Below are 27,181 nucleotides of genomic sequence, written 5' to 3' on the forward strand. Positions count from 1 at the left end.
AGGGGACCATATGGGATGCTGGCAATCGAACCCAGGTTGGCCACATGCAAGGCAAATGCCCTATCCACTATGCTATCGATCCAGCCCCCCAGATTAATCTTTTTACTCATTATAGATTCCCAAGGAAACTGGACATCATCTATCACTCTTCCTTCAAATGAATAATCAACTTTAAGGCTCTCCTTGAGAGCAGAACTGTTCTCTCCACTCCCACTCCCTTGTTTTCCAGGCCACTGGTAAGAATTTTTCCTGTAAAATGCCCCACCTCCACCCCCAACGTGCCTGAGTCCTGTTTTCCTGGCCACAGCTGCAAGTTAAGTATTGATGCCAGAGGCAACTGATTAGTTTAAAAATACACACTCTGCTTTTGGCCAGCAAGCATTTGTATTTTATTATAAGAGGATATGAAGAATGATGCCTTAGCCTTTTAACTGTCTACGGCATAGCACATCTGTCCCCTGGTTCATCCTGACAAGCCTGTGGTGGGAGAGAGCAGACAGTGTGATTCCCAGTCACAGGGAAGAGTGCTGCGACTCGGAGCGAGTCAGGAATTCTGGACCCTGGGAATGATTTCTATCCTCCATTCTTAAATCTTACCTGATAGCAAGCCCTTTCAAAGCTCTCAACAGAAAAGGTTCTGCTATGTTACACAATTAGTGGTTGGACAGAGCCTCGGTTCCAGACTGACCACTGGGATGCTGAACATCTGTACCTAATACCCTGCCGTGATGTTACTTCTTGCTAACGTGAGCGCTAATAAGCTGACAAAGATAAACAGGACCCAACCATCTTCTGGTTTTAATTTTTAGGAAAGTGCCTAATTTATGAAACTATATATTTGGCCCTAAATCTTTTATACAGGGGTAATCCAATTTTAGATCTCCAACACTCCACCCTGCGCCAGCTGTTTTTTCAGAAGGAAAGTTCTTTCTCTTTCAAAATTGCAATGCAAAATGGTATTCCCGCTCAAGAGCCTCGGCATTTTCCCCTTCAAGCACACCTTTACCCGAGGCCCTCACACATATGAGCCAAACTCCTTCCTGAGTTTCCAGTGGCACCTAAGCAGCCCTCAATCCCTGTGTCGCCTATGTCAACGGCAGGTTTACCAGTTGTCTCCCTCAACATAGCTCACATTGCTTTGGAGTAGAGAGTGTGCTCTCTACTCCATTTTACTGTGCTCTAAGCAGCTAACTCAGCCCTTGACACAAGAGAGGTGCTCAAGAGCTGAAGGCTGAAGAGTGAATCAACATGAGGCCGTGGGATCCAAGATGCATGTTAAGAGACGGGGGGAGGGAGGGGGGAAGGCTCCTCCTGTCTTGAAGTCTGTTCCCATCCACAGGCTCTTGGCCCCTCTCTGGTCTCTCACTGTTTGGGGGATGCACTGTATTAGAAAGGAGAATCTGGATGCGATTTGTCCTGTTTCTTTCTCGCCCTCTCTCAGCAGGACAGGTGCTGGCAGAAGCATGCAGCCCTCTGCACTGCACCATCATCATCAGCGATGTGCAAGACCCTCATGGTGGGGGTGGGGTGTGAGGAGGCCAGAACGATCAGAGAAGGGGGAGGTACGTCTGGGCTGTGGTGTTAGGAAGCCATTTGCCTGGACTTCTAAATGATTCTCCAATGATAAGAGGACGGTGTCTGGTTGTCCATCTATTATTTTTTCTTATGCTTTATAGAACCGTTGATTTAGAAGTCAGGCTGTAAGACAGTATTTTGGGGGCATTGAAGGGGAGTGGATGAGAATCCTGTTATCTCTTTATCAGTGTGAACCACTGGGTTTTGAGATTTTTTCTTTATTTGAGAGGGTTTTATGTTCCACATGAGAGGTCTCCCATAGCCTCACTTTCTTACTCATAAAGTAGATGATACGGAGATAGATAGTACAAATCAATATATTGTGGCAAACTCAGCTAAAACTCAGAAATAAGAGCTAAAATATACAAGGAGAAGATTTACCTTGCTACACTATCAGTAATTCTATTTTCTCTCGTCTACATGGTTGTGATTTAAAAACAAAGTGCCAATTCACCTGTATCAACTTTGGGACTCTTGATCCAAAATACTTTCTTTTCTCCAAAAACTCTCAAACACTCTTCTAATGAACACACAACCATAAGGCTTGGATGTACCAAGATCATGATGCCAAAGGAATGTCTGATGCTGGCCGGGAAGGAGGAGAAGAAGCATCTTCTGAGCTGAACTCTGTGATTCATTACATGGAGCACAGTCCAAAGTATGGACTCGAGATCAGCCCAATTTAGGGATGAGTCATTTTTTCATGTTCTTATAAACATATTTTACCACATTCTAAGCCTAGAGTCTTCCGCAAGATGAAATGTCAGTAGATAGATAATAAAACGTTCTATTTGGAGATGGTGGTTATTGTAGGGGTAATATTGGTTTGTCTTTTCTGCCTTGCCACAGAGAGCTTAGGTTTATTGGGTTACTCCCATCACAATGCTCTCACTCCTCTGTATTTACTTGTAACTTCTTTCTTTGTGCTCTGCTTCCCCAACTGGTCAATCACCTTCATCTCCTAATCAAGACTCTGTTAACTTTTAAATATTGCTTTTCTCTTCTCAAGTCCTTTGCATAGTTAATTCAGAGCAATGTCCTTTTTGTATAGACACAGGAAGACAACTAATGCTGTGCTTTTGTAACTTGGGAGTTAATTGACTCTGCATGATACTCACCCCTGGGCATCTATTCTCTCGACTTAAGTCTCAGTTGCCCTTACTTTCTACACCCCCAAAGCAGGGTCCTGACAAGGGACTGGATGGACCCAGGGCAAGCAGTGAGCTACTCTGGCATCCAAATGGGCCAGCCCAAAGTGCCATAATACTTAACTATAAGTTAAGAGCATGGTCATGGATAAGTTTTGTCATGATCCAAGAAGTACAACTAGATAGGACCCTGCTAGGGTTAAGAACAATTAATCTGGCCTGAGCACTGTAGTCTGAGATCTATGGCTAGATGTCTCCAGGAGAGCCACCCTACAAGCTTCATGTATCTCTTACTGTGTCCATACAAAATGACTAATATTAAGAAGTAGAATTAAGATATTAATTAAGTTATTAGACTAAGGAGAGGAGCCTAATGGGGGGTCAGGAAGGGTTTTTGATATGTAGATTGTGCAGGGAATCTATATTCCCAATGCAGGGAAGTTGGAGAGAAGAGAGAGACACCAAGGCAGCCAGTGGGAGTGCGGAGAGATGAGCGGGAGAGACAGGAGGAGATGGGAATGAGGGGCAGTGGGAGACTAGAGCGACGGCTTGGAATAAATGGCAACTGATCACCAACCAGCCTGGCCCTCATTTCATCCTTCGTCTGTCCAAGGCATTGGCCATCCCAGGTTGGGGAGTGGCCGAGACCACCGAACAGGGAGGGAGGGAGAGAGAGAGAGAGAGAGAGAGAGAGAGAGAGAGAGAGAGAGAGAGAGAGAGAGAGACAGAGAGACAGAGAGAGAGACAGAGAGAGAGACAGAGAGAGAGACAGAGAGAGACAGAGAGAGACAGAGAGAGAGAGAGAGCGAGTGCCACAGGGCTCCCTAGCCTCCTGGAGATTACACAGGTTATCATGCCTGATATTTATTCAAACTTGCCCAGAGAGATTATTACCCACATTTTACAGAGGGGGAGGCTGTGACTAAAAGAAACACAGCTGGTAATTTAAAAGGTGGTCATTTGGGCTCCTATCTTTTAGACTTCAGGAGTTAGACATGGTATTCCCACTCTTGCCCAGAATTTAGAAAGATCCGACACCCATTATTAGGAAATACTGCAGGGGTGCATGAGACACTGATCTGGGAAATGAGTATATGTTTATATAGCCATGGGAAATATTACTACATGGCTTTCAAAGGATGTGCCAATGTCCTGTATTAGAAAAGAAAAGTTGGACACGGTGGCATGAACAAGGCACCATACACATTGGCCTTCCACAGCCAATGTCTCCAGTGACTGCAAATCTGCCTCATTTAGAGATGTCAGACATGTCTCTGACAGGTCTGAGTCTTATTGGTACCCACGAAAGCAGGTCATACCTAGCAACTTTTGCTTCTCAGAGCATCTTTCCTAAACTGATCTCCCAAGATCTGTGGGCCAGCCCAGTTTGCTTTCCAGATCACTAAGAGCTTTCTCTGAGTGACAGACACTCAGAGCTTTCTCATTTTTTGACAAAGGCAGAGCTACTCTTACCAAGAGAAGCAGGTACCTCCAGATTTGTCCCTGGGTACTTGATCTCTGTTGCTATAATCCAGTAATCATGCCACAATCCCACTACTTTTGTATGGATTATCAAAATGAATATTAGCTAGCCCAGAGCTAGCTAGCTTAACAATCAGACCTATGTCTACAGGAGACATTCCAAATTCAGTCCCCAGAGTTAAAAATCCAATAGATTTGCTGTCAGCAGCAGCTGTTTCTCTTTTGTCCTTGTCCTATTTTGCCCTGTGAATATCTGAATGTTCCCAACACTGGAACTTGGGGAAAGTGAGAGTTGCACATGAGTGTCTTTCACTGTACGAAAGGCTGGTCAGATCCAAAGCTTTAGGCTCTCTAGAACTTTCTTTCTCCTGCCCTCCTCAATTCAACTTGCATTGCTGCTACTCAAATTCTCTATTCATTACTTCTTGCCCGGCCTACTCTAATCTTCTCTCAGTCGATTCCTTGCTTCTTGTCTTACTTCCTTAAGGCTTCCTTCAAGTTTCTCCTTAGGGCCACTGTCATATCTCTTCCTGCCCTGTGATCCGATCATAAAGCTGTGGGGAAGGTGCTCATTACATCCTCATCCTCTACCAAAGTGAGGTAGTCCATCCCTTACCTGGGAACTCTGCCTCCAGCAATCACCAAGTCTTTTGTCTTTGTTCCAAATACCAATAAAAACCCAAACTTTGAGTGTCCAAACTCCTGCAATCCCTTTGCCATTACTAAACTATTGGAAACACTCAAATATTATACTTGCATTCATCAAGAACACATTCTCATCATCTAAAAACGTTTTGAAACCCTAGACTGTCCGGGCACACATTTCCAGATGATTCATAGAAGAGCCAAGAGTTCCCTTTCTCTTTCTATCCAATTCTACCTTCTTCTTCCTCCCTCTGCCAAGCTTCGCCACACAACTGCCATGGTCACTAGCTCTGATCTCCTGCCAGGCTCTGACTCTTGGCGGATGTTCAATGTACACACATTAAAACTGTTACTTTGATCTCGACTTTTTCTTCCCCTATTTGATGTGTGAAGTGTCTTGACCTTTATAACTCATCAGGTGCACTGCTTGGGGACTGGAAGTTACTGGAAGGCAAGCTAGAAGCGTGAGGGCCGGTTTTGGCTTCTCATGAATTCATACAAGGAGCTGCTATGTGTGATGATCATGAAGAGAGCATTCAAAGTCACTCAAGCGAAACACACAATCTAACAGTTTATACCTTGATTTCAATCCTGGGACGAACTCGCGCATCGACCCAACCACCCCATCCTTTCTACAGCTGGTGTAGTGGGTAGAAGGCAGAAGCAGCACTCACCTTGCTCTGGTTCTGCAAACTCATGCTCCCTGTGCCCCTTCTCCACCCCCCTCCCCCAATTGGGATCTGTGCACTGTCCATGGAGTGTAGGCAGTTGAGTGTAGGGGTGAGGCTTGGATATGCACACCAGGGCCCAGAGTGTTTTTCATGGCCGACGCCTACTCTCAGTCATACTTACTTGGTGAGGTGGGTGAGGCTGCACCTCCTTCTGTCGATGTGGTCGGGGGCTTTGTGTCTGGCACCGGCAGAGGCACAGGCCTGGCCATCGGTGGCGGCGGCGGTGGTGGCAACATTGGGGTGGGAAGGAATGGGTTGTGCACTTTGCCTTGGCTACTCCCATTGGGCTGCGGGGGTTCAGAACAAACAGGCACAAGAGAGAGAAGAAACAGACATTCACTATTAGCTGCTTCGGATACAAAAGGCTCAGTAGGCACCTTTCATGTGCATTTTTATCTGTTCTGGGTGCTCGAATTCTTCCATAAGAAAACACGGGGGAAGTGTCACTGAGTTATTCTTAAGGCTCTGTCCTCAAGACCTCCTCAACTTGTGCCTTGAATTACTTCTTTGCATCTGGGAATCTGGAACGATCTGCCCCAGTGAGGACGCTGGGTCTGTCCCTGGACTTGCTCTTGCTTGGAGTGACCTGATTCTGTTCTGACTGCAAGCTCCATCATAATTCTCATGACTATTAAGTATTTTATTTCCTGTATTTCATAAGTTGCAATATTATTCCATCATGTCTATTTGTAGAAATAATAGAAATAATAAAGTTTTGAAATATGTCTAAGATGAAAAATATTTTATTTTCACTCTTCAAAGTTGATATTATATAACATTTAATAAATATGTTAAGTGAACATAAAAAATTTCTTTCACATATTGTATAACATCAGGCACAGAAACTTTAGAATTCAGCTGTCAAAATCCTGCTAGGGAAAAATATCACTTCTAATTCTGATTTAAATTATATAAGCATATGCCATAAGAGTCATATTTATTTGCTGCCTGATGTTAGAACAACTAAATAACAGCTCTTCAACAAAAGAAAATTTTTCCCTCGACACAAGAACATTCATGGCATTTTCAAGTTTTTCAAAGGAGTCCCATGAAAAGCAAGCCCTCAAGATGCAAAAACTGGGCATCTGACAGTTATAGAGGATGATGTCCAAACTATTGATACAAACACTAGAAAAATGTTGTACTCTCTGGTGGTGCACTAGCCATTTTTAATTTCATGGTTTCCCAAAATGGTTCTTTTGAGGGCGGGGCTGAGCAATACTCTTACACCAATGATAACAGCTCATGTGCAGGCTGACAATCTTGAATCAAAATTCAGTGGGGAAAGGTCCTGTGATCCCAGGCTGTGAAGCCAAAGCTTAATGACTCTGCAGAGGCCGCCTGCCCTTGTCAATGCTCCCTACGAGATTTAGTGGGACTTCTTAAAGATTATATTGTCTGACCAACAGAATGCTGTGCCTTCTTGCTAGCAAACCTGCCCAAGTGCTCTCTCTGAGGGGGCTGAAAGTCTGTAACTGAATGCTTTAGGATAAGCCAAGCAAATGAATACACAAGCAAAAAAGAAAAGGCACCATATTGATTTGTTGTCTAGACAGAAATGTATCTGCTAACACATCACCAGACATTAGTCCAAGCTGCCTGTTCTGTTTCAGAGATGCAGAATCAGGTATTTCTGCAAGGGGAGAAATCAGCGGTAGGACTGTGTGATATCACTTTCTAAATCAGACCCGTTTCATTAGGGCTACTCTGTGGCTCTGTGCAGTTATTTGAAGGAAATGGGAAATTTAATTTGATCTTATGGTAGTCATTCTTCTTTTTTGGATACTCTTTATTGTTATTGTTGGCTCTGGAATTAACTGTCCCCTGGAAATATTTAGTTCTAACTTGTCATACAATTGGTAATTTAAAAAAAAAATTACATTTGATATTCCAGTTACATTTGGGATATGATTTTAGGTTGTGATTGTGTTGTTTGAGGGGAGAGAAAAAGAAAATTCATTTGGAGTTATTGAATACTGTTTAGCTTTATACAAAGATAAGTGGGAAAGATAACTACTTGCAGAAATAACAAACTATAATAAACTATACTTCCAGCATCTTGAGTTCAAGTACTGGTCAACTTGATCTAAAGTGTTAGAAGACTGTATTTTTTAAAAATATCAACTCAGTTGATCTGAAACATCTGTGCCCCCTTCTCCCCCCTACCTCTCCCTCCCACCCCAAATCATTATTTTAAATTATTTGGTCTTTCTATTTTGTCAACTCTGCAAGCCCGAGGGTTAGGACGCATGAGGTGGAATTATCAGCCCGCAGACCGTAGAAGGTTATACAGTTCACACTGCGATGATTTATCCCCATAAACTTGACAGTTGCGAATTTAACACAAACACTGTTTTGAAACCCCAGCCAATCACTCTTAGAGCAAGTTAACTTTCCCACAATCTAGAATAAATATGACATTTGCCTGCAGTCAGTCAGCAGAACATTAGCATGCGATGTCACGAGGTCCTAAGGTCCCCCTTGTCATTTTTACATTTGGTTACTATTTCTAAAGAAATGGGGGGAGAAAAGCGGTTTCCTTACATTGAGGAACCCCACCTGTCCAGCCTGCTGACCAGCGTCAGGGCAGACAAGTTGGACAAATTCTTTCAGCGTCTCCTGAGGGTGATAGCGGATGGCCGGGTGTGAGAAGTAAGGGCCAGGCTGCTGGATGATGGGTGACGTCGGAAAATGAAGAGTCGATGGTGTTGCGTGTGGACTTGCTGCAGGAGAAAGAAAAAATGTCGGTGTTAGAACAAGAGAGCATTTGCTTAGACACAGCGTCTAACCCCGAAGCACCGTCCTTTCTTAAATTCCTTTCGACCCAATCCAGAGAGCTGCGCGTGGGAGTGAATTTCACACTGGCCTGGTCGCCTAGAGTTTCTTCCTTCGGGCTCGAGGACCAACATGGAGGGTTAGATTAGGATAGAGTTTCAAGCTGTCTTTCTATTTTCAGTGGACATGAGTTATAAAGGCATTAATAATCGTTGGTGAAGCCGAAGATTATTCATTACCTTAAGAGCCTTTTTAATGAAGCAAGCAATAAAAAATGTATTGGGTAGATTAGACCTGATTTAACTGACATTACATATGACAAATTCTAGTTTGCCCATATGGATCCCCTTTCATGCTGAGCTATCCATAGACAATAATTCATTGTTAAGGCTCTCAGACCCCTTTCAAGGAAGTTTCTAGGGACTAATTCAGGATGAAATTTTTTTTTTTTGAAGTCGGTAGTAAATGATCACTTAATGAACCTGTGTGATTTCAGCACCTCACTTTTTGTGGAAGGTCTGGGTCGCCTCCCCACCCCCACCCCGACCGCTTTTTTTGCGATCTCCAAGCCCAACTCAGAAGTGCGTACGTGTTAGATAAGAGGAATACGGAAGATGAAGCGGCACTGACCCTGTCTAAACCCTTGGCCCTCTGCCCACAAAAACTGATAAAACCCTCAGACAGCTATTATTCCCTGATAGTTGAACCCTGCAACACTCCCTTGGTAACAGGAAGATTAGGTTTAAAAACTTATGTGAGGTGCTTCATAATTTTTCCGAGAGAACTTTTGCCCTTGAGATGGAAGACCGTTGGTAAAGCCGCACCAAGGATGAGCACGGCACGAGGAGAGTGGGCTGAAGAGACGTGAGCACAGTAGCACTACTGGGATAGCCACGCACGCCCCTCTCACAGAGAAATAGCTCCACCCCCAAAGCACAGGAGAGCATTGCTCTTTCCTCAATTTTTGCGGTGAATTATTTAACTTAAAGAGTCCTCTGTGGAGAGAAAACAAAGGAATGTCTCAAGGAGGAGGAAATGAGATTTCCTTAACACAGGGACTGGGAGTGAGACAGAGAACTGAAGAGCAGCTTAAACTGTGCAAGACATGTCCACCCTCCTCGGTTATCTCAGCTGAGTGCCACAAAGGAGGAGGCGCTCACCACAGGCCAGACCCCCTCGGGTGTCCTTGCTTCCTACTGGGATCCCTTTGGGAATTCTGGTGCTTTCAAGGAAGGATTGGTCTGGTTCGACATTTGTAGCACAGGATGTCATTTCTAGTTTTGGCAACTGGGGTTTGGAGGAAAACCAACAGTCTAGTCTTTCGGGGAGGACTCGATGGGACCCTTTACATCATGCCATCTTTAATATGTCCAACAAATGTTCACAGGCACTCACTCTGCTGTATCCCAGTCAATAGACACCAAGTTTGGCTATTCATCACACCGCTGAAGACACCTGGGGCAGAAGCTACTCAAACAAGAGTTCCATCACCTCCTACCCCTCGCATGGATTGTCCTCTTAGCCTTCTCCAACTTAGTAAGGAGTTTTTCTATTTAATTGTTCTCTGTGATATGCCCAGGACAGTGGTCAGTACTCAGTAAAGCTTTGTTGAAGGCACTGTGAATGACTGGCATAGCAATGAATAAAATATTTATACAAGTATAGATTTAAAACTGCTTTCAGGGGGAAATGGGGAGAGAGCGTATAGGATGAAGCATATGCTTTTCATGCTGGAGCACCGTGTTTGATCCCCCAAACCTCCTGGTCTCCTGAGCACTAGTGGGACTAACCCTGGGCACTGAGCCAGGAATAGTTCATGGACACTGCCAGGTGTAGCCCCCAAACCAAAATCCAACCTCAAACCAAGTAACACCCTCCCTGCCTTTCCCCCCTACCAGACAAAGAACCAGTGAGCTTGTAGAAAAACTGGTAAAACTTTGGATTTCATACAATAGAAGTTAAATCTTGGAACCCCACAAGAGTCTTAAGTGAAAACCCACAAGACAAATAATGAAATGGCTCTGGGCATCTCTTCTATGCAGACGGTACTGCTGGTGTTAAGAAACCAAAGGGATCTTTTCATCTAATGTATTATTTCCCTTTTTGGTAGTAAGAAACTTTGACCCAGTACTGCATATTTGACCACAGAAAGAACATGGCACTTCCCAAACAAGGCTTAAGAATGTACTGGGCACCATAAAATGATCCACTCAACTTTTGTAGCATGTCAAACAATGGTAGCAACTTGATTGTCAGGAGCCCCTGGGGAAGCCAGAAACTGACCTTGAAGGTGCAAGTGGCATTGCTTCAGATGCCTAATGGGAAGTGATGAATGACTGCTAGATTATGAAATCCTGCTGGCCACCAGAGAAGGAGGCTGGGAAGGGGGGGGGGGCGGTGGGGTGGGGTGGGAGGGGGTGGAATTCACCTGAACAAATATCACATTGTTAAAAGTGAAAGAAAATTAATAGAGGACATAACTCAGCAGGAACATCTCTATCATTGGTATGATTATTATGTATTATTATAACCAGGGGTCAAAGGGGAGAGAGTGGTGAAGAGTTCATGTATGTTTGTTTTATTTCGTGATGCCAAGGATCAAACCCAGGGTCTTGTGATATAAGGCAAAGGGCTTTGCCACTACACCTCTGGGAAAGCCCCCACTTTTTTTGTTATAAATATCCCTTTTGGTTGTTGTTAAATGGATCAGAGAAAGTCATGAAAAACTTAAATTTAGACCTTCGTTTATTTCACTAAAAGCAATTTATTCACTTTTTCTTCGGGATGTCATTTATTTTGAGACAGACTTCGGAGCACATGGCACTATATGGGATTAATCCTACAAAGACTGATTTATAAGGATCAATTAGTTCTTAATTAGTACCAGGAAGTCATTTAGTCTGGAGCTTCAAATCAGACAGTTGCTGAGTCTGCATTTCAAAGGGTCATCCTGCACAACCCCTTTCTCATGCCATGGACTTGCAGAAAATAAATCATTCAAGATCCTGAGCTTGAATTTCTTCAAATAGAAAACCGCTGTGCAACAGACATCCCCAAGCTCCTGCTAAATATTATGATAAAACATATGCTGTTGCTTCAGAGAACCTTCTAGTTGCTCTCTTCCTCAGGACAGTGAGACCCATTAGATTCTTTATGGCGTTCAAGCTCAGACTCCAGGTTGTAGCTTCAGATTGCAGCAACGTCTAAATTTCTGGGTCTCTGTGTGTGTGGGTGGTGGTGTGGGGGGGAAGGTTCTCTCCTGTTATTTGTCTTTGTCTCTTTCATCTTTGATGAGATGTTTTCAGTGTGCCTATATTTCTGAAGGAGTAGTCCCAAACCCTTTTAGAAATGTCATTGGAGCTACACCAATCCATCACAGCGTTGGTATGATTCACTAACTGTACTCTGAGACTGTCAGCTCAGGCCCTATGGAAGAGACACCCATATTATGAGTCTGGCATGGTGCTAATGCAATGCACAAAGAATGGGATGAGTCCAAATTTTTGACGGAGAAAAACATCTCTTATGGATGTGTGTGTGTGAGTCGTTGACACAATAAAAAATTATAGCACATTATGTAAATGCATATTTAGATCCTTTAAAATGTGCATTATTTACTTGAGAGTCAATAAAGGCTTTTCTCAAGTGGTTCCAGTTTATTGCAGTGCATCCATCTGTATCCCTGCTGATGTTAATACAATTTTGGGTATTAAAAGGCACTACAAAATTGGCTGCTCCTGGGGTCTACAGCTCTTCGCACCCTAGACCCGGAGCATCCGGGAGTGGCAGGAGCACTGCATTCTGGGTTGATCTCCGTGGAGGCTTCCACTTGAACCAGAGGCCACCCTTGTTGAAAACAATCGCTTAGTTAGGACCTCCACAAAGAATACAAATAAGATGGGAAGGAAGGAATTGGATCAGGTTTCTTTGGCGGCAATGACACTGCCTATACACTCTGAACAAAGTAGGCACAATTAACGACACGGAGAAGCAGAACTTTCCCAAAGGGTATAGGACTCCGTTATTGAATGCAATCGGATCCTATTACTGGATACTTAGAAAAAGCAAAGCAGGTCAGGCAGGTTGGTTTACTTACTGGCCCTACCACCCCTAGACCTGAAAATGCTGTTCTTGTTTTTGTTTGAAAGTTAAAATTCAACATTATGTATTTTCCTCAAGGTGCTCCTTTTCTTTAGGGCAGGACTGACTAGGATGGCGGAAAGATTTGGGTCTTCCTTGTGTAGGAGGATACAGCAAGTGACTCCTGGTCTGGGAGGAGGCCTTCTAGACACACATGGCTGAAACAAGATTTTTTCTCAAAAAAGGAAACCTTGTATTTCATTCTCTCAGGAAAGGCAGAAGAGAGCCAACCCTTTCCACCATTTCCAGTTCAAGTTCTCCTTTCAAGATAAGGTAAGATAAGGTAAGTCCCCCTTACCACATCTGACCAAAATTCCATGGATTTAACTACATTCTTCTCCAGAAGAACCCTGACATTTCCTTAGCTGCTTTATTCCTTGTAGAAGAGCCACAGGGTAGATTCTCACTAGTGTGACAGAGACATGGATTCTTTCACATTAGTTTGACTTTAAATACTAGTCTCTCTTCTACGGGTGACCTAAGAGAAAAATAATGGAGAGGGTGGCCCAAATCTTACACTCAACTTCTCCGCCTCAGATGCAGAACACTCTTGGGGTACTGTTACACCCAGAGTTCACTCAAAGAACCAAGCTCTCTTCCTCTCTAGCCCTGCCATGTGCAGAACTTCAGTCCGAACACGAATCACCAGCAGTAACTTCTTCAGACAAAACCAGCCCTTCCTATAGAGTAAAAGGGAACATTGAGAACTCTGGGAGACTCTGGGATAGTATTAAATTATTAAAACAGACTATAATAAAATCATTTATTAAAAATTATTTTAATAAAGTAGCATTCTCGAAAGAAAGTGGGAGGAAAAACATGACCTTTCCCCTCTACCCCCAGCCTAACCCCCCCAATATAGCTTTCCACAAAAGTGAATGGAGCAGGAATTGTTTGGCGTTGTGAACCACTACACACTTCAGGAACCTCACAAACTCAAAACCGCAATGTATAAGACCGTTGTACCCTACCTACCAGTGCAAAATAGACCTTTTTGATAAAGAACTATAACTGATCAGTCATGCATGAGCCAGACTTGCCATTTATGACACCTAGAAGTTTGGAGCTATGAGAACGATTGCAACACAGACACGGGAAAGGAGACTTTGGCTATAGCTTTCAAATCTTTGGAAGGTGGGGACTTTTCTAAGTGATAAATGTGACCTGAGGCAAGTCAAAATTTGGAAAACCTGGGCTCACATCTTTACCATTACAGAGACACAAGCCACAGCAGAGGAACCCCCAACTGTGTCAAGTGAGAGAAACAGACATGATTTACAGTGGCTTGCAAAGCAAACACTAATATTTTTCTATTATTGCTGCCAGAATAGCTTTAGGCCACACTAAATTCTATTCTGTTAGAGATCTTCAGGGTAAAGATCAAATTCCAAAGTCGTCTGGAAAATGACCAAAATAAAAAAAACAAATCAAACTTTAAAAAATCAGAACAAAACCAGAACAAAACGAAAACAAAACAACCCTCCTAAAGTCCTTTAACATTTTTATTTAGATCAATGTTCGTGACTTAGCAACCCTTCTTTTGTCAAAGGTCCTGGCTTCTACTTTAGACCAGAGGCTGGCAAACACATTTCTGTGAAGGCCAGACAGTAAACAGGTGAGGCTTTGCAGGTCTACAGTTTCTGTTGTAATTATTCAAGTTCACTACTATAATGCAGCAACAGACATCGATATTGCACAAACAAGCTTGTGGGCTATGGTCCAGTGAACCTGTATTTGCGGAGACAAGCAGAGAGCTGGGTTTGACTTAGGGGCCACACACATTCCCATCTACTCTCCAAACACCTGCCATGTGCTGTTGGCACATAAGCCCTTGGCAATCATGAGTCTCTCACCCAGCCAGCCCCTGAGTCTGTCCTGGCCCAGCTTTTCTGGTGCTGCCTGGCCTTTGTGTAGAGTGTTGAGGCAATCTCCTTGCTTTCTACAGCCTCACTAGCTGTTCCGAGCTTACACTTTCTTTCTTATACCTTTGGACCACCTTTGCTATGCTCCTCTGCAGCGGTGATTCTTTGACTTTCATTCCATCAGCCAAGCTGCCCTGCCTTACATCTGTGTTTCAATTTATTAAAATTGAAACTGTGTTTCAATTTATTAAAAATAATTTTTTAAACCCCAAATGAACATTTTATTTTGATAGTTACAGGGACACAGGAAATGCACAGGCATGCTGAAGAATCACTTCTCGAAACAAATGTACACAGCCTTGGGCACCCGACATTTAAATAAACTACTTTCAGTGGCGTATGGGGCACAACTCGGATGAGAGCTTATGTATACTTTCAATTTACCTATAGGCGTCAAGCAGGGGAGTGGTGTAAGACGAGGAACATGGATTTAAATTCGAGTTCTTTCATTTGTCCACTATGGCTCATCTCTGAGCTATATGATTCAGTCTTGCCATTTGTGTAGTGGAGCTAATCATGCCTCAGAGATGTGTTGTGAGGATGAAAGGAGACATACATAGCACATGGCCAGACAGTCAGGTAGTCAATGAATAGCTTCTCTTACTACTAAACACTGATACAGGTAAGGATGAAGATAGAAAATGAACAAACTGGAATGTACTGCCTCGTGCCAGGACCTGATCCGATATAGAAAACAGTGAGAGGGAAGCCATGAGTGAGGGTGGGAGACTTGCTTCCTACAGTGTCTCTTGGATAAAAAACATATAGATATGCATGTGCATGTGTATATATGTACATACACACAAAAAATGTATGTTAATTTTAAAATGTATGTCAGTATGGAAATTGCATAAAGGCCTGAAAAAATTTCATCAACAAAATCTAAATCAAGGCACAACTGCAATGATTTGATAATCAAAGATACAATGACATTTAAAGTCTCTTTCTGATTAAATGTCCCTGATCAAGAATCAGGGACACTGTCTCGTTTGCCAAGACATCAAAAATCAGATGGGCTGGACATGTAATGCAATTCAGAGATGACCACTGAACTAGAGCTGTTACCGACTGGATTCCACAGCACATCAAAAGACGGCATGGCCACCCACCAACGAGATGGTCAGACTTCTTCGTTAAAACCCTGAATGAATGGTTTGAGGCTCTTCCTGTTCCTGGAGCAAGCAATATCATTGGGCTACACTAGCACGCGACAGGGACAAATAGAGACGCTACTGGTGCCCACTCGAGCAAATTAAAGATCAACGGGAAGACAAGTGATACAAGTGAAGTGATTCTGATTAAATATAGGGAAACGCCACCTTGGCTTAACCTAGAAACTTAACCTAGAAACCTAGAGTTAAGAGGTTGTCTCCATTTATTTTATTTTGATAGCACAGCGGTTGGGCGTTCACCTTTCGCGCGGCCGACCCGAGTTCGATTCCTCCGCCCCACTCGGAGAGCCCGGCAAGCTACCGAGAGTAACGAGCCCACGCAGCAGAGCCTGGCAAGCTACCCATGCATATTGAATATGCCAAAAACAGTAACAATAAGTCTCTCAATGAGAGACGTTACTGGTGCCCGCTCGAACAAATCGATGAGCAACAGGATAACAGTGATCATTTTTTTTTTTTGATTGTCTCCATTTAGAACCTATTTTCACTTAGACCTACAATGTCTGTGGATACCGGCCTCCCCTTTCACCTTGTGGAACCAGATTCAGGGCATGGTCTCCCTAATCCTGAACCCCTGAAGTCTTTATCGTTCCTCCTGAATGGTCTGCCATGTTAGTTATTGGGATTCCATCATCAAACAACTAATACATTTCGACTATTAAGTTCTCATTTCCAGAGTATCTGGTATACTATACAGGAACCTTTCCTGATTAAGGAATTTGGGTCTTAGTTTTGTTTCTGCCCTTCCTGGCTTACTTATGTATGCAATAACTTATCTCTCCTCTAATTCTGCAAAACCAAGAGTTTGAACTATTTAATCACAGAGGCTTGCTTAGCTTTAAATTCCAGTGGAACTCCATCTCTGAGATCACATTTACAAATACCTCAGCACAAACGACCCATTGTAATAACACTGAAATCTTTAAAAATTCTGCAACAAGGGAACACGTGCCTTTGGAAAGAAAATGCTTTAAAAAAATTCTTTCTGGGGTGTTAGGTCCCGGGGGATAACTTAAAGCCAATCTTCAGATACTTGGGCTTTAGGGAGGATGTTACACACTTTTCCTCCATTATATATACATTTTTCTTTTTTGATCACAGCCAGCGATGCCCAGGGGTTACTCCTGGTTCTGTGCTCAGAAATTACTTCTGGTGGTGCTCAGGGGACCATATGGGATGCTGGGGATCGAATTCAGGTTGGCCATGTGCAAGGCAAGCACCCTATCCGCTACATTATCATTCCAACCCCTTTCCTCCATTATCTTAAAGGACATTTCTATTTGATTAGATTTGGAAGGCCACTTTGGAAGAATTCTAGAGTGTTCTGAGACCACCCCTATCATTTTACCCTTAATCAGACGCAATGAAAATGTTCTATTTTCAGATCAGGAAAAACCTATAGGATTTTAAAAGTTCAGAGTGGGTAAGATCAAGCTTAGCGAGACGATGCTTCAGCTTTTTAGTCCTTGCAGAACCTTATTTTCGCAACAGCTCACACGCATGAACCAATTCCTGCATCGCCATCCTGGTGGGCATAGAACACACGTGCTGAAACTCCACCCATGCGCTGTGAGCACCAGCAATGCAGAGAGGACTGTTCAGTAAACGAAGCTGACAAGACTCCTGGTCCAGGAAGGGAAGTTGGAACCTCCACGGACTATGCTAGCAGTGCCACAGGACAGGAGATGAAGAAGAGAAAAGATCAGGACAGTCAGGAAGAGCAACCATCACAGACCGGATGGCCACAGAGGTGGACAGAACCAGACAAGGAAGCCTCTAGAGAAGGGTCCGAAGGACACTAGCATACACCCTGCAGTCCTGCAGAAGAGAATTTTTAAAAAGTCCTGCCCGTGGGGAGGTCCCAGCCTCCTGGAGGATTACCAAGAGTGAGGGCCTGATTTATTCGCCTATCCGTGCCAACACGTCAAAACAAACCAACAGGACAAGAAACAGCAAATAAACACATGAAACCCCACGACAAACATGAGCCCTTGCGCTGGTGAGCAGCAGCCCTGTCACCAAATCGTCAGGTTCCTGCAGCAGTTAAAGGCTGGATTTCTGAGCAACAGGATTACTGGAGCGCGGGTTCCAAAGCAGCAACCTGGACTCAAAGCTCTTCCAGAATGCACCACAAAGGCCGTAAGGGTTTACTCATACTGCTGGCAGATTTCACGTGCGGGGTGTGGGGGGGCAGGGGAACTTCAAGAAGAATCAGCCTGGCCTTTGAAGTCAGGGGACCAAGTCTCGAGGCATCAGTGAGGCTCTTACTCCTCTCCACTGCAAACACGGCCATTATAGAGTATGGGTCTTGGCAGGGTTTCAGGGCTCAACTCTGGGGCTCTAGAATCAGCCCCTCCCTACATCAACCGGGACGCAGTGAACTTCTCATTTCCAGGTGCGCCTTCTCTTGCCTGTGCATTGGTTAAGAGGGCACGACTCAAAATGACTCTTCCTGAGGACTGGCCCTGTAGAGGGAGATGGCCCCTCCGCAGTGGGTGCGCTCGCGTCGACAGCAAGTGCGAGAATCTCTGTGTCAGGTCATACGTGAGATTCGGGGTTCTGCTTATACAGTCAGAGGGGAGTTCCTTTCTTTTGATTTCATGAACTGAGAGACCCACGGCTGGACTCTCAGTCTCTCCTAAGAACCTGGATTTCATTGAGCCCCTGAAGCCTGAACTGTAGAACGAGTAACGTGGTTTGCGATAAACAGTACCAGTGCTTGTGAGATATTTACTCCATCCAGACAAAGGGCTACCATCCTAGGTGAGGGGGTCCCTTGCCTCAATCCTGCTGAGATTCCCCCTTTTTCCAGTCAGAGAAGAGCAATTGGTTGGGTATGGAAGATGCGGGGCGGGGGGGGGGGGGCGATGCTGGCTGCGCAGAGGTCAAAATGGTGATAGCTCCTCTCTCAACAGAGAAACCAGCTCTTCCAACCCCCACAACTCCAGGCAGGCACAACAGAGAAACTGATGCTCCCAGTGCCCCCTATTTAAGATGGCCAATGGCTTTAGTTAATTTCTGAGGGATTTGTACAGAGAACGCTTTTTTTGTTGTTGTTGCTTTTCTGAATCACACCTGGCGATGCACAGGAGTTACTCCTGGCGATGCTCAGGGGACCATACAGGATGCTGGGAATCGAACCCGGGTTGGCCGCGTGCAAGGCAAAGGCCCTACCCTCTGTACTATTGCTCTAACCCCCAAAGAACCCCTCTTATATCACAGGACCTGGCATTCCGAGGGTCATCCCATGTGTCTTGCACCCGTCAAGAGGAAACAGTTATGTGGAGAAGAGAAACAGAATCCGATATGCACAAAGTAGCCAGTGACCTACAGGGCTTTGCCTCAGTAACAGACATATATCCAGAAAGGCCTGGCAGAGGTGAGTGACTCAACATACTCATTGTCACAGGCCCAAGGCTGCACAGAGACGCCCTTCCCCATGAGAGTACTGTGCATTCGCATTCAGGGGAGCATACTCTCCCATCTCGAGTATCAACACTCACCCTCCTCTCCCGACATGGATGATAAGCTGATACTACATAAACATTGTTAAAGCTACAGTCCCGTGCTGCAGGAATTCACTTAGCTTTAACATGATTTATGGCTCTGTCAATAGCGGAGGTTGAGCGCCCTGCACGGGAGCTTACATGCATGGGAGCCTCATATGTAATACAAGCAACTGTGTGTGCCTCCCCGTTAGAAGAGAAGACTGCACGTTAAGGGGAGAGGCAAGGGCCATTTTTTACTTCTGAATATTTTTGAACTCACTCTCAAAAAAATAAAAAGTCAAATAAAGAGGGGAAAGAGTGAGTCTAACCATGGAATTGATGCGATATTAAGTAATACCAGAAACAAAGAACTGCCAGAGATGTAACTGATGATGGAATTGGAGATACAACAAGTAGTACCTAGAGGTCTGGACAAGGAGAGGTGTCTAATAACCCTGGCTCAGAACTAGGGACTTTACCTTAGTCTACATACATGGGGCTGTGTGTGCGCGCGTGTGTGCGTGTGTATGTGAGAGAGAGGGGGGGGTGTAGGAGAGGTGCACGGAGAGAGTACAAAGAGAGAGGTGGAGAGAAGAGAGAGGAGGGTGTGGAATTCCAATGGAGAACAGCTTCTTCACTCAAGACTTGATCATAGGGCCCCCTAGTTAATCTTGTTCTTCTTCCTGGCACTCACCCTTGGGGCATTTTGCCTCTTCAACAGATTAAGGATGCAAATGGCCGGATGGCTTGAACCCGGCCTCCTCAGGACAGCATATTAAACACACGAGCAGGATTCCTGGGCCGAGAAGCACTCTCTTTAGAAGTTTGCTTAGGGGGTGGGGGTGGGGGGATGACAAATTAACCCAGCAGGTTGTCTCACACATCTATCTCTGTACAAATTATTAGTGTAATAGAGCTTTTAGTTATGCATTTATCTACTAATTATTGAACAGTTCCACAAATCCAAGCTGAGCAGGCCCGGCCCTTTATGAGGCTTGCTCGGTGGGTGGCCTTCCAGTTAATTTAGGATGGTTCTCTACCGAGCAGTTCACTCGCAGACAAATTAGCTAAACAACCTTCTCCTTTAAATATTTTCCATGTCACAGTGAAACTCTTTACAATACAATAAAGGTACAGTTTTAATTACACGCTTCCTGACTTTTGTTTAGTTGTAGTTTTAAAACATTTGCTGGCACTGTTTTTTCCTTTGGCTGGGCAGTAATAGCTGGTTGTAAGTATCTGGCTAATGAATTTAATAATTTCCTGAACTGGGACTTAAAGGGCCTTTGCGAAAAAGCTGCTTTTCCTCTTTACTATCCAGTTACTCCAAATCCCAGGGACAATGTTTCCCATTAGGCCAGGCACCGACACTCCAACTTCCTGTCCACGCTCCTCCCAGGCCCGCGTGTGAGGGCTGGAACGCCCGCACTTACCAAATCCAGCCTGGCCTTCCTGTCTATGGAAAGACAACGTGAGGTTTTGCCCAACGACACACTCCAACAATAAACAAACACCTGCGTCTGTTGGCAGGTTATTTCAGCACCTTGTTAGCCACAGGTACTTAATTGCTTCATGTTTTCCCCGGATGATCCAACGGCACTAAGCCAGGAGGGACAGAGCAGATCCAGTTCCATCGGAAGGAGAGCTAGCATGTTCTACAAGTAAAAGTTTTACCAACAGGAAAAGGGGTCTGTAGGTCCCAGACAAGAAAGCCCTGTGACACGCAGTCACGACAGAGGGATGGGACCTATGTCCTGGGAAGAGCAATGGTGATGGGAAGGATGGACCGCCGGTGTTTATTCCTTCTTGAAGGTCTTTCATTAGGACACTAACTTTTGTAACATGATAGCAAACGGTCCATAAAAAGGGACAAGGTTGATCTCAGCATTCTCCCTAATGCCTCTTGAGACAGATGCTCTTCACGTAAAACAAAATGAATATGTAGTGAGTACTTACTTGCTATGGTCTACCTATCCCTAAATGCTGCCAAATACAAGTATCTGAATAGTATACCATTATCATACACGAGGGATAGAGAGCGATCCCTAAATTTCTGCCTGCAGTGAAACCCCACGGCCCCGTGTATGTCTCCAGCAAATATCTGTTGGTGCTGTGCTTCATGCCAGGCCAGAGACCAAGAGACACAGGGAGGAGGAACACAGAGGACCCTGACCCCTTGTAATAACCAGGGCTTTCACCACCACCCTCTCCTCCCTGCCTCCTCTAAACTGACCTCCTCCAACCTTTCCTGGGGACCTCAACTTCCTGGAAGGTGATCTCAGTTCTCATAATTCTGTGCAGTCTATTTTTCTTGGCCAAACTGGAAGATAGTGTTAACTTCAGACCCTGAGCTATTTCCTCAGTTGGGGCAGGATCTCCGTTTGGGCCGGGAGGATTACAGAGCTAGAGAGGTTTACAGAGCATATAAACTTCTGACTCCCTCTCCAAACAGAAACTGGCATGATTGTTTGAGAGCTGCACGATAAATCTGGGGTTAATACGGCTATTGTTTTAGTATACTTGAATGCATAGTTTTAGAACCCGGGTAATTTTGCTTTGAAACTCCCTTTGTGTATAAATAAATTTTTGGACCCATGAAGGAATTAGGTTTAGCTTTAGCTTTATGCTCACATATATTTTTTTTAAGTTTTAAATCTTTGCTTTTTATTCATCTAAAAACCTGATTTGTTTGCTGTTGCTTTGTTTTGTATGCTTAAACTTGAAGGTAGGCTTCTAGAGAACAGGGTTCATTCTTAGGCTTGCTTGGACTAAGTGTCCAATGTCACAGGTGTTCTCTGTCAGTGTGTCCCACAGCACTCTGTCCTGTTGTCTACCAGGAGGCAGGAGCACTGAACCCAGACTCCAAGCTTCTCTGATCAAGAAGGGGGCATATATGTGGCAAAAACAAATTAATGGTCACCAGATGCTAATGGGAGTCTGAAAGCTCATTTTAATGTTGAAAACAGTCAAAGAGTCCTCAAAATTTGTTTTGCAAAAATGACTCTCGCTGAACAGCCACCCCACATTTACCAGCAGGAAGAATTCAGAGGCTAATAAAAAAGTCAAGCTATTTGTTTATGGCCATTATTAAAACAAAAACAACCCCCCCAAAAAAAAGCCCCAACAGTGTGAAAAACATGGCTTCTTTCATGCTTATGGGAAAATCTGACTATGCTACATCTTTGACAAGTACGAAAAATGGGAAAGCAAATGAACTGTCTACAGTAGCACAGCTAACATCTGCCAGGAGGGGAGAAAAAAAGTACAACCATGGATGGGGTGAAAGGACACAGAGCCAAGCCTTGAGTTCTGGGTTCCAGTCTGCTCAGATTTCTTACCTGAAAGTGTTAAGGTAAAAAATGCTGCTGTTGGCCAGCCTAGGGCCCCCAGTTAAATACCTAAAAGGGGTCAATTTTAGATGGAGACCCAAAATGCCCAGCTAAAAATCTAGATTTCCCAGAGTCCTTTTCAGTTTGATTGTGTGGCCAAGTTTGCAGCAATATTTGCAAAATCTGGAAACAACCCAAGTGCCCTGGAACAGATGACTGGTTAAAGAAACATTGGTACATCTACACAGTGGAATACTATGCAGCTGTTACGGGAGATGAAGTCGTGAAATTTGCTTATAAATGGATAGACATGAGAGTATTATGCTAAGTGAAATGAGTTGGAAAGAGAGGGACAGACATAGAAGGACTGCACTCATTTGTGAAGTATAGAATAACATCACATGAGGCTGACACCCAAGGACAGTAGATACAAGGGCCAGGATATTGCCCCATAGCTGGAAGCCTGCTTCATGAGCAGAGGGGAGAAGGCAGATGGAATAGAGAAGGGATCACTGAGAAAATGATGGCTGGAGGAATCAGTCGGGATGGGAGATGCATGCCGAAAGTAGATAATGGACCAAACATGATGACTTCTCAGTGTCTGTGCTGCAAGCCATAATGCCCAAAAGTAGAGAGAGAGTATGGGGAATATTGTCTGCCATGGAGGCAGGGGGAGGGTGGGAAAGGGGGGGTATGCCAGGGATATTGGTGGTGGAGAATGTGCACTGGTGGAGGGATGGGTGTTTGATCATTGTGAGATTGTAACCCAAACATGAAAGCTTGTAACTATCTCACAGTGATTCAATAATTTTTTTTTTAAAAGAACAACAAAAAAAAAGATTCTCTGTAAGATTCTCTGCAGCTGGCAGCTATTCCAAAGCCTCCTGTTTCCCTGGAATGCGGAGGAGCATTGGTGAGGCTGTGACCAGGAGGAGAGCAAGATCCACAGAAGATAACCCAGAAGACCGAGGATTCGAGGAGAAATACTGACCATACTGGGTACTGAGACAACCCCCCCAAAAATCCCAAAGGGCATGTGTGTTTTCAAATAAAAGAAAATAAAAATAAAAACCAAGCTGCTTAGCACAACTGTCCTTACCTGCAGCCCAACACACGCTTAGCTGAGAGAGAATGAACTGGAGCAGAAATTTCCAGAGCAGCTAAGGTGCTTGCCTTGTAGGAGATTAACCCGGGTTCGATCCTAGACACCCCAGGTTTGATCCCAGGCACCCTAGGTTCTATCCCAGGCACCCATAGGGTCCCCTGAGCTGACCAGGAGTGATCCTTAAGCACAGAACCAGGTATAAGCCCTGAGTGCCACTGGATGTGGCAAAAAAAAAAAATTCCCAGCTCACCACTCTGTGAACTGGAATGGGTTTTTAGATGAAATCCAGGTGAATGCGTAGTTGCCGATGGCTTTCTCCCTCTGCCTCCCCGTGCATACAGGGCAGTGCCTCTTACCAACTGTCACCCACAATTCCTCCTTTTTCACATTTCTGAAGCACAGACTTGACTTCCTTTGCAGAGCTTTTAATCATCAATCATTAGACTGTTGTTTTGAAAACAGCAAAAGCTTTAGACTGAACCCCATAAGTTTCAAGAAGAAAAGACACTCTAAACTATCACTGGTGATTGCTCCTGATAATTCTCAAAAGGAAGGAGGGCCTTTAAACCATCAAACTTATAACTTGAAAAGGCGCAGGAAGAATATGGATTTTTTTCAATTATCACGAATAAGATAAATTTTGGTGATTAAATACTTTATTACAGTTGAAAATTTAAGTACTGGTTAAAAAAAACTTTCAAAGCTCAATTTTTCAGCTAACAGGGCACAGTAATTGTCCTAATATGTCCTAATATATCTCTAAAGTCACAAATACCTTTACAGATACTTAATATATGCTGTACTCCCTAGGAAATTCCAAAATGCTTTACCTCTACTTAACTTTCTCCGCATACATGGCAAACGTTTTCTTTGACTGAAAGGCTGAAAATGGTTCTCACTTTGGTCATTCCTTGTAAAGAATTCCTGCAAGAACCATTATTCATGGCTCACCCTTGGTGCTTCTGAAGCACTGTGAACCCATCCTTTTGAGGGGCTGAATGTCTTTTGTGTACATTAGGTGTAATCCGAGAGCTTCTTCATTCATTCCACCGCTATCGAAGCAGAAAATTCATTCTTTAAGGTACCAAGCAGGTACAAAAGAGCATCTGAGATCCCTCCTGCCAGAACTTTCCCTCAGGAAGGTGAGGCAACATGAGCATCAACAACGCAGAGCCCTGGGTGGAGGACAGGTCAGGTGTGAAAGGTGCCAGGGGTGTAAGGAGTGTGAGCAAAAGGAGATCTGCCTGGAAGGGACCAAGGAGATGTCAGGTGGAAGGTCCAGGCTGTCCGAGGTTCTGGGAATAGGTAAGATGCAGCCAGGTGAAGGCCATAGGGATTTCCAAGGCCCAAATGAGAATGGTGATTGGCTGTTTATGTGGCCATAGTATTCTCTCTCTCTCTCTCTCTCTCTCTCTCTCTCTCTTTCTTGGTATGTGGTTATAAAGACTGGTACTTCCGATGTGGGGCCAGATAGAGCTTAGGACCTCCAATTCACAGACTCGAGCCCATGGCTCCACCATGTCAAGCCAAGTGCTCAGTTGGCCCAGCAGGTGAAGAAGACACCATGTCTATGCTGATGGCGCCAGGAAGTTGCCTCCTCCCTCTGACAGCCTGTTTCACTTTTCCCTGCCCTGCCTTGGCTTGGCAGTGCTCAAAGGGAGCTCTTGTTTGTGAAAGGTAGTCATTAATTTCTTCTTTTCTTTTGGAGCCAAGCCTGGTGATGCTCAGGGCTTACATCTAGATCTGTGCTCAGGAATCCCCCCTGGTGGGGCTTGGGGTATCCTATGCGGTGCCAGGGATACACCCCAGTTGGCTACGTGCAAGGCAAGCGCCCTACCCATTGTACTATCACTCCAGCCCACTAATATTTAAATATAGCTTATGTTTTTGAGTTCACTCAGGACGTGACCCTGCTTGGCTGTGGCTCATTTCAAGTTTCACCCCTGAGCTGGGCACAAGACTGTTTCACAGCTGCTTCTCACAAATGGGGGTGCTTGTCCAGCCCAAGTATTGCCAGCCGGAAATTTGAAGAAAGCTTCAGGAGCCTGAGGTAGGACCACCTGGTGTTATCCAGGAAGAACTACGCCATGTAAGCCTGAACAATAAACAGACCCCTATCACCCAACTCCCCAGGCCCCTGGGAAACTGACAAAGAATACACCCCTCTGTTATTTCAGGTCCTGGTGGGAGTCTGATGGTCTTTCTGGGTTCCTGATTGATTTACAACTTCGATGCTAGTAGGAACTATCCATAGCTAATGGAATCTGAGAGTCTGAACTCTCTCCATTGGTCGGGTACCTGTCACCACTCTGTCGTGCTCAAGACTTTCCCTCCTTAAAACCAGCCTCATCTCCCTGAGATATCAAACCCGTAGCATTGGATATGATGCAATACCCAATCGGGACAGAGCAAACTAAAATAGAGCATCAGCCACAGATATTTCTTAGATAACAAGAGGTTGAATACCAACCTTAAAAATAAATCTTAGCCAAATAATGTCTTATGTTAGCCTCTCACAGCTCCATGATTCTTACCACAAAGATGGCACTGAAGAGTTTCATCTCAACTATCCAATTCCCTTCACCAGACCACTAAGGGGGGCAGTTTGCGCGGTTAGAGTGGGTACCTGAGTAGATTTTCCAGAAAGGAGAACCGAGGATGCTGGGAACCATCTTGAACTCTGGTGAAAACAAAGAATCTTTGGTATTCCATAGTTCTTAAACCGGGCATCTTTCTCTTCCTCACAAACATATGCACGAATACAAATAGACCAAATCTCTTGTAGGCTAAGGAGTCCTACTCTGATTCAACCCAGGGGTGGGCCCTTTGGTAAGTGAACTTAGTAGTCTACCATTAGAGAAGTTCCCAATTACGGCACCCATGGGTTAAGGCCAGAACCAGTTCTGATCATTTCTAGAACTACAGTTTTAAGGCAAGGTAAGTACAAAGTACTCTGAACAGGTACTGAATGAATTCTGACACAGATAAATTGTTCTGTGTTCTTTTAAGTTTCTCTACAAAGCCTGGTTTCAGTTACTATATCAGAGTATGAGGTTGGGAGAAAAAGTTCATGCAACAATAGAATTGTCTCCACTTAACTGGTAAAATATTTTTTAAAAATTCTAGAGAGCCAGTGAAGAGGCAAAGAAGCAGTTTAGCCAGCTGTCCTGACCCTTAGCATATTTTCTTCTCAATCCTTATTGCCTGGCTACACACAATCTGTCCTTTGACTGGAATGCCTGCACTCATCTAAGCATCTTTCACAGTTTCACTTGAACATTATCTACACTGTGGGGTCTATTTATTTGAAAGAAAGTGACACGAAGTGATAGCAGGTCTCATATTGTCTTTGACAGGCTTCTCCTGTATCTCTCCTACACTATACTATACACTCTATGAGGACAGGAACCCCCGGGTCTGCACAGAGACAGTCATACCGTCAACCCTTCTCTAGTGAACGGGAAGACCCATATCCATATTATCTCCCTCTCTACACCCACAGATTTCTGCTTTTCAGATTCACTTCACATTGACAGTGTATTAACCTGCCCGTAATAAAGATGAGAACTATTCCGTGCCTTATCTCCCTGAGATTAAGAAACCTAACTAAAAGGGCTTCATCTCTCTTATTTCCCACCACATGTTTGATGCTTAACGAATGCTGGCTAT

At 44.3% G+C, this 27,181-nt stretch overlaps 1 protein-coding gene across 6 annotated transcripts in view; it reads right to left on the reverse strand.

Moving 5' to 3' along the window:
* The window catches only part of NFIA (nuclear factor I A), a 632,562-nt gene that overhangs the window by 57,585 nt on the left and 547,796 nt on the right, over positions 1–27,181 (reverse strand). For 4 of the 6 annotated variants that reach the window (XM_055137452.1, XM_004607099.2, XM_055137454.1 and 1 more), the window contains exons 8-9: positions 8,126–8,304; positions 5,703–5,868 (exon numbers count right to left, since the gene is read on the reverse strand). In XM_055137452.1, coding sequence (XP_054993427.1) covers positions 5,703–5,868; positions 8,126–8,304 — 345 coding nt within the window. The remainder of the gene's footprint in view (positions 1–5,702; positions 5,869–8,125; positions 8,305–27,181) is intronic. The other 2 variants (XM_055137450.1, XM_055137455.1) reach the window with 1 other exon arrangement.

Source organism: Sorex araneus, chromosome 5 (genome assembly GCF_027595985.1).
Source record: "Sorex araneus isolate mSorAra2 chromosome 5, mSorAra2.pri, whole genome shotgun sequence".
NCBI lineage: Eukaryota > Metazoa > Chordata > Mammalia > Eulipotyphla > Soricidae > Sorex > Sorex araneus.